We start from the raw sequence: 15,813 nt of genomic DNA, 5'->3' as shown, positions 1-15,813 counted from the left end.
ATAGACAATACACGTAAACTTGTCTGATTTTGAGTCTTTACCTTTAATCACAATTTCCAGTATGATGACGTCATCAAATTTCAAAACCTTGACACGGACCTGAAAGGCAATGTTCAAAATACAACATATCTGAATTTGGGATAATATTGAGCTAAAACAACAGAGATACGAGCAAATGAATGTCGGAAACAGTACCTTAAAAGAATTAATTCCACTTTTTTTATTTCAGATGACGATATGATGACGTCATAATGTATTCATGGAAATATCGATACTTGAAATGATATTTGCAATTCGTATGCTTTTGTAATATGCAATAAAAACATAGGGTCACCGGGCGTTTTATACCCCTTTCAGTAATTAACTCATGCATTTCTGGCCAGCTCCTGGCCCGAGCTAATTTGGCCCGTGCCAAGGAGTAAAAATTGCGTTCAGTAACTACAGCAGAGCCGAGCTACTTTTACGATGACCCATTCACGAACTCGGCCACGAAGGGATAACTGCCATGGTAACTGAACACGTCATGGACAGAGTGGAAGTGCATTTTTGCGCGATATTTGATGTGCATGCCGCATGCTTATGAGCTGAGCAGCGTAAGCTGTGACCTTTGACCGTGAAAGGCGCCAAAATAGCCCGCTCCCGCTCCTGGTGCGGGCCACTTTGGCCCGACCCATTCATAAACTCAAAATTTTACGACTTAGCTCGGGCCTGGCGCTAGCCAGGGGAGTTACTGAAAGGGGTATAAAAGAGCTATGGCGAAATAAACGAAGACATGTTTTTCACTATATTTGCACATAGATGCGCAAGTGGAATTTCAGCTTTGACGTCAGTGCATTCCTTTGTTATAGGTCAAAATCGATCGAAAATCAATTGATATTGTTACGTAATGTATCAGGAATCCAAATCAGTCAAAAAATGTGCATTTTCATGTTGCTTACGCGCTGTGCGCGCGAAAATGCGCGGACGGACGCATATGCACGGAACGCTTAGAATTGTCTGAAACTTCGAGATTTCCAATTGGGAATTTGTTTAAAGCATTTAAAAATTTTGACGCGCGCGTAATGATGACCTTGGTTATTAACATTAAAAACTAAGATCAAGCGTGACCTGAACTTCATGTCCACCGAAAATGATACAGAAATGACATTTAGTTATGAAGTTATGTTGGATCATGTGACATGGTCCGAAAATCACAAAGTGGCGCCTAGATGATGTCAGAGATATGTTATTGTCATGAAAAGCTTATTGTGGCTAGATATTGTCATGAGATATGTTGACTGAAAATTTCATGTCATTCCTTGATGTCATTCTTGAGATATTCACCACACAAAATGTGGCAGAAAGAAAGAAGAAGAAAAGATATGAAACTCGTCACACTGAAGACGAGTTAGGTGATACGCTTGTGGTCATCAGATGTCGGTCATCCGTGATCGACAAAGAAACGACTGTGATATAGCACCTTGAAGATATAATGAGATACTTAGTTGAACTTTTTTGGACCTACATTATTGAGATCACATTTGTTTTTCTGTCACACAAACTAATTGGAAATTCTGTGCGTGTGCGACTAAGTCGATTTACGGGCTTTTTGAGTACGTACAGTGCTTTAACCAAGTGATCCTCGACACGAACAAATGAAGCATGACAATTAAGTGTTTTAATAAATAATCCTGGCTTTAACAGTGGCCTTTTAAAACATGACCTTTGACCCTTATTTACATAACCAATATGACTCCCTCTAATCTTTTTAGCTCACCTGAGCCAAAGGCTCAAGTGAGCTATTGCGATCGCCCTTCGTCCGGCGTCCGTCGTGCGTCGTGCGTCGTCCGTCGTCCGTCGTCCGTCGTCCGTCGTCCGTCGTGCGTCGTGCGTAAACTTTTTACATTTTCATCTTCTTCTTGAAAACCCCAAGACCGATTTTCATCAAACTTGGCAGGTAGCATCCCAGGGGGTTAGGAACTCAATTTGTTAAAATGGGCACCATGCCCCGCCCAGGGGGCCCCCAGGGGGGCCCAAACCCCCCAAAATTAAGGAATCTGTAAAAATCTTCTTCTCTAGAACCAGAAGTGATAGAGCTAAGTTAATACTATGAGTTAGTACATTGATGACTGTAGTTTCAAGTTTGTTCATGGCAGAATCAGGGGTGCCCCCCTTGGGACCCAGGGGAGGGGGGTGGGGAAGGGTTCTAATGGGGCCTAAATTGTACATTTTCATCTTCTTCTTGAGAACCACATGACCCATTTTCACCAAACTTGGCAGGTAGCATCCCTAGGGGGTTAGGAACTCAATTTGTTAAAATGGGCACCATGCCCCACCCAGGGGGCCCTCAGGGGGCCCAAGCCCCCCAAAATTAAGGATTCTGCAAAAATCTTCTTCTCTAGAACCAGAAGTGATAGTGCTTAGTTAATACTATGAGTTAGTACATTGATGACTGTAGTTTCAAGTTTGTTCATGGCAGAATCAGGGGTGCCCCCCTTGGGACCCAGGGGAGGGGGTGAGGAGGGGTCCTAATGGGGCCTAAATTGTACATTTTTATCGTCGTCTTGAGAACCCCATGACCCATTTTCACCAAACTTGGCAGGTAGCATCCCTAGGGGGTTAGGATCTCAATTTGTTAAAATGGGCACCATGCCCCACCCAGGGGGCCCCCAGGGGTCCCAAACCCCCCAAATGAAGGAATCTTTATAAATCTTCTCTAGAATCAGAAGTTATAGAGCTGAGATAATACTATGAGTGAGTACATTAATGACTGTAGTTTCAAGTTTGTTCATAGGAGATCCAGGGGTGCCCCTCTTGGGTGGGGGGGGGGGGGGTGGTTGGAAGGGTCCAAATGGGGGCCTGAATTGTACATTTTCATCTTCTTCCTGAAAACCTCATGATGGATTTTTGTCAAACTTGGCACGTAGCATCCCTAGGGGGTCAGGATCTCAATTTATCAAAATGGGCACCATGCCCCACCCAGAGGGCCCCAGGGGGCCCCAATCCCCCCAAATTAAGGAATCTTAAAAAAATTGGGCCTTTATTGTACATTTTCATCTTCTACTTGAGAATGCCTGGTCAAATTTTGGTGGAGCTGTAAATAATTTAGATTAGTGACTGCGTGAAAGGTGAACTTGCGATACTCAGGTGAGCGCTAGACCCGCGGGTCTCTTGTTATAATTGATATGATCAGTTCAGAGAGCTCTAACAGCTATATACAAGCCTGTGAGATTTACTAGCAGTAAAACCAATGAAGCCTCCGATACAAAACAAAGGGATATAGAGCAAGTGTGTCTGTTTACATGAGAATGTGATTTATACCAGGACGAAAGTGAAACCCCAATTAAAGAGAAAAGGGTAAAAGAAAAACTATTCTTCCTTCTCATCCTATGAGGTTAATTATTTGAAATTTCACGGGCCAAACGTACGGCTCCAGCGAAAGAGACATCGCCTTTAACCATGTCACTATAGGTTTCCTCCAACCAAGAGTACACTTTGAACGTAAGCTTATACATGGATGATAATTTATGACGATCACACGTGATGGACACACATTCAAAGGGGACAGTCAGAAGTGGAAGGAGTGCTTAATCGTCTCATCAATTCGTAATCAATGACACCCCTACATATAGGCATACCATAATTTCTCATCTAAAATCAATGGTATAGGACTCATGCACCATTACTTGTATAGTGCATAAACTTTGCTTTTTAAGCTTTGAGTGAAACGTGTCATAGCATAATTCTGTAATTCCATCAGCAGTGATTGACATAATAAAGAAGAAAGATATATCACATTGAATGCTTAGAACCTGACGGGGAGGGGGGGGGGTATTATAGCATGATACTCGGTTCTTTACTGCCCAGATGCCAACAACGCCCATCAAACACGGCTACGCATAGAGAAACAGCCATGGCGAAAATAAAACTTTGCTTTCTCATAGGTAGAATGACTTACAACCCCTTCAAACACACCATAATTGGCAGGGAGGGACACGAAAAAGTTCATTACTAATACTAAACAGCGTATGCATTCCATTCATGTGGCGTGAGATACCTCTATAGCAACATAAAGCCTGTCTTCAACTCCGTTGATCGAACAATGACAACCTGAAATTTCAAAGAGATGAGCGAGACGCTATATACACCTGGCCTAGAGTTAATTTATTCAGTTCTCGTTCCTACTTCAAGTTGGGTTATGTCATTGTAATCATTCCCATCTGCAGTATAACAAAACCAAAGTGAGGGAAAAGGGGAGAGAAAAACGAGAGTTGGCAAAAGGAAAACTGCATGCACAACTGCAATCCATATCATTGCGTGTGACAAGTGAAGCAAATGTATTAGTTGTTATAGCAGTGTTTTATGAGCATAAACAGGCAAATAGACAGACAATGTCAAATTTAAAAACCATCAATTTAATGTCAGAGAAGATGGTAAACAAGATGCATTGAAACTGTAACTAAATCGCTGCTCTTCTACTCGGTCACGGAACGTCCAACTTTATATCCAACAAAAAAAAAACAAATGTTAGGGGAAAGAAACAAATTTAGATGATATAACATTCTTAAATTAAAAACAAGAAAAAGAAAATGTCCACGTCAGGATTTAAAAAAAAAATGCCGCACGAACATGCATTATATTCTAGATGGGAATACGGTCTTGATGCAAAGGTCCAATGATTGTCTCATTACTTTAAAAGCAATCTATGGTTCCCTTCAAGGGCGTACCGAGGGGGGGGGGGGGTGTTTTGGGTGTTCAAACACCCCCCTTTGCCAAAAGGGGGGTGTTTGAGGTGTTCAAACACCCCCCTTGGACAAGAGGGAGGTGTTTGAGCTGTTCAACACCCCTCTTCAGCAATGTTTAGATGTTGACAAATGAAACAAAAGCTGTCTTTACCGCTTTTATTTCCGTTTTGAATTCCGCCTTTTCTTTCTTTTGCGTTAATTTTCTCTCTCTCTCTCTCTCTCTCTCTCTTCCTTGTTTTACCTTAATGTTTGTGTGGACGATGACACATTATGGAGTTACATAATATACACACTAAAGAACTCGTGTACAGTACGTGTTAATACTACGTTACCGCACCGCGCGCGAAGCTGACGCGCAAACAGTAGACATTCCCGATCCCTGCTTTGCTTTCTGACCGAATCGCGGAGATACACGTACATTACATTGCGCATAATGATCAGCGTTTACCGGTATTGTACCGTACGCGGTACCGTAAATTGTATATGATGCATAATATTATGTGTGTAAAATGCATGCTGCGCTGCAACCTATTTAGGCACATTGCATGCTAAGTTAGTAGTATCAACTACCAACAGTGGCCATGGTGGCGTATCTAGGGGGGGGGGGGGGCAAGGGGGGCACGTGAAAAAAAAAAACGAGAAAAAGAAGAAGAAAAAAAAAACGACGAAGAAAAAGAAGAAGAAGAAGAAAAAAAAAACCCTCGCTGAAATATTAAAAAAAAAACAAAAACAAAAACAAAAAAACGCTGAAATATAAACATTTTCGGCTCGCTCGCTGCGCCCGCTCGCCAAAATTTATTTTAAAAAAAATAAGAAGAACAAAACGTAATGATGATGTGGAAATATAAAAATTTCGGCTCACTCACTTGTAGTAATTTAGAGTATTTTTCCAAGTCCTTAGTTTGTTGGCATAAATCGTTATCTATGAAGCCGTCACTATATCTTGATTAAAATTGTAAGATTTAATAACCAGAAAATGACAAGAATTCCATGTTTTGCAAGGTGAAATACAAAAATTGTCGGCTCGCTGGCTGTGCTCGCTCGCCAAAATTTATCAAAATTTATCAGATTTTATATCACCTTCAAAAAAACCCTTTTAAGTGCTCGAAAAGCATATCAAGTGGACTTTTTTTAAGTCCCTACCGGGATGGGATTGGGGTTGAACACTGCTGGTATAAATCGTTATCTATAAGACCGTCACTATATCTTGATTAGAATTGTCATTCGAAGATTTAATAACCAAAAATGACAAGAATTCCATGTTTTGTAAGCTGAAATACAAAAATTTTCGGCTCGCTCGCTGCACTCGCTCGCCAAAATTCTTCAATATCTATTACATTTAAATCACCCTCAAAAGACCCCTTCTAAGTGCTTGAAAAAGCATATCATGTGGACTTTTGTTAAGTCCCTACCTGGATGGGGTTGGACACTGTTGGTATAAATCGTTATCTATAAGGCCGTCACTATAGTTAGAATTGTAATTCGAAGATTTAATAACCAAAAATGACAAGAATTCCATGTTATGTATAAACCTGAAATATAAAAATTTTCGGCTAGCTTGCTGCGCTCGCTCGCCAAAATATAACAAAATTTAGGGTTGCCTATTACATTTAAATCACCCTCAAAAGACCCCTCTTAAGTGCTTCAAAAAGCATATCATGAGCATTTAAGTCCCTACCGGGATGGGGTTGGGGTTGAACACTTTTTCAGAAATTAGGGGCGCAATTTTCGCGCTTGCCCCGGGCGCCGTTTTCCCTAGATACGCCACTGACTACCAAGTACAGTCAGTATAGTAGCCTACTGGAAGCAGCAAGCTCTGGAAGCTCTGGGAGTAGCAAGTTACTTGCTGCTCAATGTAATTAGTAATAGCACATGGACTTGGTAATCTTTAGTAATAGTAGATATGAATTTTTTCAATGACTGAAAGTTAAAACTGAAAGATAACTGAGTGTGAGTCTACAAATTGTAGTTGGATGACTTTATTGCGCCTAAAATTCACTAGATATCTAGGTCTAGGAACAGTGGCGTAACTACGGGGGGCATGGGGGGGGGGGCACGTGCCCCCCCTCCCCCAATCCGCTGGTAAAAAAAAAAGAAAAAAAAAAGAAAAAAAAGAAAAAACAAGGGGAAAAAAGAAAAAAAACCTACGAAAATGGTAATTCAAGGGTTAGTAAACTGCTTTTGAAATCGACATGAAAGAATGATCAAGAAAAAAAGATATTTTTCTAAGATTTCTTTTAACCATAATAAAGAGGTATAACATTGTTCAAAAAGCCCGGAGTCGACAAAAGATTGTGATTCAGCGTGATTCCTGGTTGGCATTTTGAATACAAGCAGGATGTGCGCAGTGACTCAGAATATCGGAATGGCAAAAAGAGTCGCTGCATGTTGCGCAATGTGATGTTTGATAGGTGTACACATTTGCTATCAACGCTTGATCATTGATTATGCAGTGTTGCTATACATACTAGTCTATATTAAAATGCCTTGCATTGCCAATAATAAGACTTGACCTTGGCTATTTCCTAACTTTTCCATCTATATGAAACACACACACTCACAAACACAAACAAATTAGGGGATGCTCTATATAAAGTACAGATCTTGGACATCCTTCTCCCGCTTGGTCACTTCGACGCCCCCTCGCTGGTCATACCTCCCCCAATCATGAACATAAACCGACACCCTTGACTACCAGTGGCGGATCCAAGGGGCGCACCGGGCGCCCCCTCCCTCCAATGCGAAAAAATATACATGTAGCTACAAACGACAGTTTTTGTACGGTAAAATGTCAAAATTTTTAAGCTCGCTCGCATTTAACCGTTATATGCCATTCCCCTGATGTTACTGCCAGTAATTGCCAGCAGTTGCGCCCGGTGCGCCCCCCCCCCCCCCCCCCCCGAATTTCCAAAGCGAAAAAATATAGCTACAAACGGCAGTTTGGGACTGTAAAATATCAAAATTTTCAAGCTCACTCGCTTCGCTCGCTCGCATTTAATCGTTATGCAATTCTCCAGATGTTGCTGTCAGTAATTGCCAGCAGTAATTACGCCGGTGCGCCCCTCCCTTAATTTCCAAAGCGAAAAAATATAGCTACAAACGGCAGTTTTGGGACTGTAAAATGTCAAAATTTTCAAGCTCGCTCGCTTCGTTCGCTCGCATTTAATCGTTATGCAATTCTTCTGATGTTGCTGTCAATAATTGCCAGCAGTTGCGCCGGTGCGCCCCCTCCCCTTAATTTCCAAAGCGAAAAAATATAGCTAGAAACGGCAGTTTGGGGACTGTAAAATGTCAAAATTTTCAAGCTCGCTCGCTTCGCTCGCTCGCATTTAATCGTTATGCAATTCTCCTGATGTTGCTGTCAGTAATTGCCAGCAGTTGCGCCCGGTGCGCCCCTCCCCTTAATTTCCAATGCGAAAAAATATAGCTACAAACGGCAGTTTGGGGACTGTAAAATGTCAAAATTTTCAAGCTCGCTCGCTTCGCTCGCTCGCATTTAATCGTTATGCAATTCTCCTGATGTTGCTGTCAATAATTGCCAGCAGTTGCGCCCGGTGCGCCCCCTCCCCTTAATTTCCAAAGCGAAAAAATATAGCTACAAACGGCAATTTGGGGACTGTATAATGTCAAAATTATCAAGCTCGCTCGCTTCGCTCGCTCGCATTCAATCGTTATGCAATTCTCCTGATGTTACTGCCAGCAACTGCCAGCAGTTGCACCCGGTGCAACCCCCTTAATTTCCAAAGCAAATATATATATATATATATAAATATACATATATTATTATATATAGCTACAAACGGCAGTTTGGGGACTGTAAAATGTCAAAATTTTCAAGCTCGCTCGCTCCGCTCGCTCGCATTTAATTGTACAGTTATGCAATTCTGATGTTGCTTCCATGAAGTGCCCCCCCCCAATGTTTTGACCCACGGTACGCCACTGAACACCCCCCTTTAAAAAATCCTAGGTACGCCTATGGTTCCCTTATCATCACCAGTACCACACCACAACGACGTCTCTAAAATCGATGGTAACACATTTATCATTGCATCGTGCATTAACTCCCTTTTCCTAAACTACCAGTGGAACGTGTCATATTATATTGTGTATTTCGATCAGTAGTGACTGACTTTAAAGAAGAACGATAATGCAAAAAATTGAACGCTTACCACATTGCTTATAGGGCTATTCCAGTTTAGTACTGATCTGTTCTATTCTCCCAGATGCCAACAACATATGTCACCTATGGCTAAACTAGTGAAACAACCATGACGAAAATAAACGACAGAGAACCCCGTCATAATCACTACGCTTGGAAAGGTGTTGCCCGAAATTCCTCATTATGAAGCAATATCAAGTCACTTCCTTCCCTGCCTGTCTTTAACTCCGTTATTTGGTCAAACAATAACAACCTGGAATTCCAAAGAGATAAGCGAGATGCCGTGCACCTGGACTAGAGTTAATTAATTCAGTTCCCATTCCTGTTAGTTATGTAAATGTACACGTTCCTAAATATCCTGCTACAGTATAACAAGAACAAATGAAGAGAAAAGGAAAGAGAAAACGAATGGTGGCAAGCGGGGTACTGTTTCAAGGGGCAATTTACAACATTACGTGTGACAAAATTAATGAAGCAAACCCAACCTCCAAACTCCAATACAAAACAAGGGAAATAGAGTAGCTGTGTTCATGACTTCAGAGTGAAGCTTAACTGCTGAAAAAAAAAGAAAAAAGAAATAAAAGGATCAAGTCCTGCGGGACTCGATTAACTTCTCTCCTTCAGGTCGGGCATTATAAACACGCAGCGTGTTTAGCGATTCTACCACACGGAAGATCCGAAGATCCTGTGCGAAACTTAAATCTATCTATGTATGCTATACACAACACAAATTTACATTGATATTCAGTTTTTTGGCGATATACGTCAAGTGACTGATAGCGCTATTCAACTTCCCACGAGTGGCCGCGTGGATTCGATCAATATACAGTTGCAAAGATAAATCGGGAATCGTTTCGACCAGATTCCATTCTCATTTTCAGTGATCGACAACGAAAATAATGTTAAGTAGCGACTTGAAGTAATATTGAGAAATATTCGTGAAGTCCAATTCTTTATACAGTCCTACATAATTCAGATGAAATTGTTTCTGTCATGCAACCAATTGAAAATTTCGTGTGATGTCGGCGTGTCCAAGTAAGTTGATTGGAAAGGATATTTGAATGAATATTTACCAATAGGTCTTTATATTGTAAAAAAATATCAAACATGGCCATGCTGTCTTTTAAGAGTCATCTTCACTTTGACATTTGTAATTTCAAGTCCAAGTTGCCAGTCAAAGCAATGTGGTCTCCAACACAAACAAAAGGATATTGTGTGTGTGTGTGTGTGTGTGCCTGTGTGTGTGTACGTTTACATGAAAACGTGATTTCTACATGGACGAAGGTGAATACTCCGTAAAAGGAAAAAAAAAAAATATCCTCTCGGCCATGTACGTCTTGACGAGAAAATATGAGGAACGTAAGCTTATATGTGAAAGATGATTCAGGAATCGTTTGGTCCACATTCCATTCTCATTTTCAGTTTTTAGCTGCAAAATTATCAACCTGATGAGGAGATTTGAAAAAAATAAAATGCATGATTACTGCAGCTTATTGTCTCAGCTACCACATACATAAGTTTCAGAGGAAATGGAGCAAAATCAGCTGAGATAAAGGTGCTTAAACGTTGTCAAGTCAATGCATGGTTAAAAAAAAAAACACCTCCCATAGACATAACACGTCAACTTGTCTGATTTTGAGTCTTTACCTTTAACATGTTTAATCACAATTTGAAGTATGATGGTAAGTCTTCTCGAACTAAGAGTGTGGAACATAAGCTTCTACGTGAAAGATGAATCATGACGATCACCCATGACCGACACATCTTCAAAGGGATCAGTTGTTAGAAGTGGAAGCCCTCGTGCCAAGATATTGTCTCAGCAATTCCAAAGCAATGATACCCTTACATTTAGGTATACCATAATTTCCCTCTGAAATCAATGGTATTATTCATGTACAATTGCTTGCCTTGTCCATAAACTTTGCTTTACAAACTTTCAGTGAAATGTGTCATAACATAATTCTGTAACTCCATTAGCAGTGATTGACTACATAAATAAAGATATATCAAATTGAACGCTTAGCGCGTATAACTAAGGGGGATTTTAGCCTGATGCTCTGTTATTCACTGCTCAGATACCAACAACACTCATCACCTCCGGCTACGTATAGAGAAACAGCCATGACGAAAATAAGTTTTTCCTTTTCTTTGGCAGATAGACACACAACCCCTTTAAACACACTATAATTGACATGGAGGGACATGAAAAAGTTCATTACTACTTCTAAACAGTGATGCCTTCCATTCATGTGGCACAAGATACCTCTATAGCAACATAAAACCTGTCTACAACTGCGTTATTGGGTCAAACAATAACAACCTGGAATTTCAAAGAGATGAGCGAGACGCCATACACCTGGACTAGAATTAATCAATTCAGCTCCCATTCCTGCCAGTTATCTAAACGTACATGTTCCTACCTATCCTGTTACAATATAACAAGAACCAATGAAGAGAAAAGGAAAGAGCAAACGAAGGTGGCAAGCGGGACACTGTAACAAGGGGCAATTTACAACATTAAGTGTGACAAAATTAATGAAGCAAACCCAATCTCCAAACTCCAATACAAAACAAGGGAAATAGAGCAGCCGTGTTCATGGGTTATGTATACTTGATAAAATGATACGATAAATGACATCGGAGTAAAGGTGAACTGCCGAAAAAAAAGAAAAGAAAAGAAAGAAAGAGAAAAGTCCTGCGGGAGTCGAACTTCTAGCCTTCCGGTATGGCATTATGAACACCCAGCGCACTAAGCGATTTCGCCACATGGCTGTCCTGGAGATCGTATGCGAAACTTAAATGTATAATAATACTGTCGTGACAGTGTTGACTGAGATGGCGCTATTCAACTTCCCACAAGTGGCCGCGTGGATTCGACCAATATACAGTTGCAAAGAACAATCGGCAATCGTTCCGTACAGATTGCATTCTCATTTTCAGTTTTTAACTACAAAATTGTCGACCTGATGAGGAGATTTGAAAATATAAAATGCATGATGACTGCAGCTTATTGTCTGAGCTACAACATACTTAAGTTTCAGAGGAAATGGAGCAAAATCAGCTGAGATAAAGGTGCTTAAACGTTGTCAAGTCAATGCATGGTCTAAAAAAAATCACCTCCCATAGACATAACACGTAAACATGTCCGATTTTGTGTCTTTACTTTTAATCACAATTTAAAGTATGATGATGTCATCAAATTTCAAAACTATGACATGGACTTAACAGGCAAATGTTCAAAGTACAACATATCTGAATTTGGGATAATATTGAGCTTAATCAACAGAGATACGAGCAAATGAATGTCAGAAACAGTACCTTAAAAAAATTAATTCCACTTTTTTGATTTCAGATGATGATATGATGACGTCATAATGTATTTATGGAGATATTGATACTTGAAACGTTATTTCCAATTCATATGTTTTTGTAATATGCAATAAAAACATAGGGTCACCAGACGTTTTAAAGAGCTATGGCGAAATAAACAAAGATATGTTTTTCGCTTTATTTCCACATAGACGCGCACACGAAATTTCAACTTTGACGCCAGCGCATTCCTTTGTTAAGCGTTCCTTTGACGCCAGCGCATTCCTCCGGTCAAAATTGATCGGAAATCAATGGATAGTGTTACTGAATGTATCAGGAATCCAAATCTGTCAACAAATGTGCATTTTCATTTTGCTTATGTGCACTACGCGCGAAAATGTGCGGACGGACGCGAACGCGCGGAACGCTTAAAATTGTCTGAAACTTCGAGATTTCCCATTGGAAAGTTGTTTTGAGCCTTTTAAAAGTTTGACGCGCGCGTACGCGCGCGTAATGATGTGCTAGGTAATTAGCATTACAAAGTAAGATAGAGCGTGACCTGAACTTTATGTCCACCGAAAATGATACAGAAATGACCTTTAGTTCTGAAGTTAATGATCGATCATGTAACATGGTCCGAAAATCACAAAATGGCGCCTAGATGACGTCATAGATATGTTACTGTCATGAAAACCTTATTGTGGCTAGATATTGTCATGAGACATGTTCCCTGAAAATGTCATGTTATTCCGTAATGTCATTCTTGAGATATTGACGACACAAAATTGTCCAGAAAGAAAGAAGAACGAGATATGAAACTCGTCACGCTGACGAGTTAGGTGATACGCTTGGGGTCATCAGATGTCGGTCATCTGTGATCGACAAAGAAAAGAATGTGATATAGGCACCTTGAAGTTATATTGAGCGTGCATGCAAAACCGTTTCTCTAACCACTCGGCCACGGGACATCCCCGGAAATGGTAAGGCAAAAAAGAAATGTATAGATATTACAGGGGGAAAAAGTCAATGCCCACTCAACAATCGTGGCCGCGTGAACATGTATTGCATTGCTAGACGGAAATGCGGCCTTGTAACGACTGATGTCGCTATGCCATATCTGGCAACTTGGGAAAAATACGCGCCGTAGACATAAAGCCTATAATCGGCTGGTTTTGATACCTTGCCTTTAATGACAATTTTCAGTGTGATGACGTCATCAAAGTACAAAACAATGACATCGTCTTGAAAGACAATTGTTCAAAGTACAACACCTCCGTCGTCGTCATTACATACTATGATCGGTTTGACAAAGTCAGCCTGCAAAATTTTGCAGCAGTCGAAGCAATGTGGTCTCCAACACAAAAAAGAGGGATACGGTGTGTCTGTGTGTCTGTGTGTGTGTATAGGTGCGTTTATATACGAACGTGATTTCTACATGGACGAATATGTAATACAAAATTGAAGAAAAAAAGTAAAATAGCTGAGTATTTTGTTTCGTGATCTTGTGGGGTTCGAACCCGCAACCTCACGTCTCTGAGACGTCGCCTTTAACCACTCGGCCATACGTCTCGGCGAGAAAATATGAGGAATGTAAACTTATGTATGTGAAAGATGAATCGGGAATCGTTTTGTCCACATTCCATTCTCATTTTCAGTTTTAAACTGCGAAATTGTCAACCTGACGATGAGATTTGAAAAAATAAAATGCATGATTACTGAAGCTTATTGTCTCAGCTACAACATACTTAAGTTTCAGAGGAAATGAAGCAAAATCAGCTGAGATAAAGGTGCTTAAACGTTGTCAAGTCAATGCATGGTTTTAAAAAAAATCACCTCCCATAGACATAACACGTAAACTTGTCCGATTTTGCATCTTTGCCTTTAATCACAATTTAAGGTATGATGACGTCATCAAATGTCAAAACCATGACTTGGACTTAAAAGGCAAATGTTCAAAGTACAACATATCTGAATTTGGGATAATATTGAGCTTAAACAACAGAGATACGAGCAAATGAATGTAAGAAACAGTACCTCAAAAAAATTAATTCCACTTTTTTGATTTCAGATGATGATATGATGACGTCATAATGTATTTAGGGAAATATTGATACTTGAAACGTTATTTTCAATTCATATGCTTTTGTAATATGCAATAAAAACATAGGGTCACCTGACGTTTTAAAGAGCTATGGCGAAATAAACAAAGACATGTTTTTCGCTATATTTCCACATAGACGCGCACACGAAATTTCAACTTTGACGCCAGCGCATTCCTTTGTTATAGGTCGAAATTGATCGGAAATCAATGGATATTGTTACTTAATGTATCAGGAATCCAAATCTGTCAAAAAATGTGCATTTTCATGTTGCTTATGCGCACGGCGCGCGGAAATGCGCGGACGGACGCGAAAGCGCGAAATTGTCTGAAACTTCGAGATTTCCCATTGGGAAGTCGTTTTAAGCATTTAAAAACTTTGACGCGCGCTAATGCGCGCGTAATGATGTCCTAAGTAATTAGCATTAAAAAGTAAGATAGAGCGTGACCTGAACTTTATGTCCAACGAAAATGATACAGAAATGACCTTTAGTTATGAAGTTATTATCGATCATGTAACATGGTCCGAAAATCACAAAATGGCGCCTAGATGACGTCATAGATATGTTACTGTCATGAAAACCTTATTGTGGCTAGATATTGTCATGAGACATGTTGACTGAAAATGTCATGTTATTCCGTCATGTCAATGTTGAGATATTCACGACACAAAATGTGCCAGAAAGAAAGAAGAATAAAAAGAAAGAAAGGAACATTTTGACAAACACAATAGGTGATACGCTAAAAGCGTATCACCTAATAAAAAGAAATAAAGAGAGATTTTGACAATCACAATAGGTGATACGCTGATAGCGTATCACCTAAAAAGACAGATTTTGACAATCACAATAGGTGATATGCTGATAGCGTATCACCTAAAAAGACAGACTTTGACAATCACAATAGGTGATACGCTGACAGCGTACATGTATCACCTAACAAGTGTGTGTATGTGTAGATGGAAAAGGCTGTATAAAAGAGACTCTCTGACAAGAGGAAGGAATCAATCGGGGGAAATATGGTCTGCAATGGGAAAAGGCGCAAAGAAAGAAAGAACAAAATGATATTAAAAAGGTACATGTATGGTAGACTTACTGAAATCATTTGAGTATGTTAGAAAAAAAAATTGTGTGTCCATAGTTGCGTAAAAGGATTTAATCATACATAAGCCAGAAAATCTGATAGAAGTTGGTAACAGTGGATCAGAGTTGAGTATTCAGAGACTTACATTTGATTTCAACTTACATGCAGCAGTGCCCAGTTTACTTTGAATATCTTGTGATTCTGTACCTAGAATCAATTTGTGATTTTAGTTTTCTGCAACAAAGTCTGGTGGTGAGACATCTGTGTTTATTTTCATGTCATTGCACTGATTATCTTGTCATATTTTTGTGTATATTCTGTAAAGGCCATGCACCGTATGACGAGAACACCACAAGCCATGGACCCAGATGAGGCTTCTCTGTCATCCAGCAGGCTACACTTCAATATGGTAAATTCACTCTTTTGCACAGTTACAAGAG

At 40.0% G+C, this 15,813-nt stretch overlaps 1 protein-coding gene across 2 annotated transcripts in view; it reads left to right on the top strand.

The window, feature by feature from the left end:
• The first annotated feature begins 15,201 nt into the window (after positions 1-15,201).
• Positions 15,202-15,813, top strand: part of LOC139726555 (uncharacterized) — a 38,892-nt gene continuing 38,280 nt past the window's right edge. For both annotated transcript variants that reach the window (XR_011710709.1, XM_071637547.1), the window contains exon 1: positions 15,202-15,782. Coding sequence is in view for 1 of the 2 variants with exons in the window: in XM_071637547.1 (XP_071493648.1) it covers positions 15,702-15,782 (81 nt within the window). In the remaining variant the exon portion in view is untranslated. The remainder of the gene's footprint in view (positions 15,783-15,813) is intronic.

Source organism: Diadema antillarum, unplaced genomic scaffold, assembly GCF_040938485.1.
Source record: "Diadema antillarum isolate AM-2024a unplaced genomic scaffold, OU_Dant_1.0 seq00000089_RagTag, whole genome shotgun sequence".
Lineage (NCBI taxonomy): Eukaryota > Metazoa > Echinodermata > Echinoidea > Diadematoida > Diadematidae > Diadema > Diadema antillarum.
This window is presented reverse-complemented; position numbering and strand designations above follow the sequence as displayed.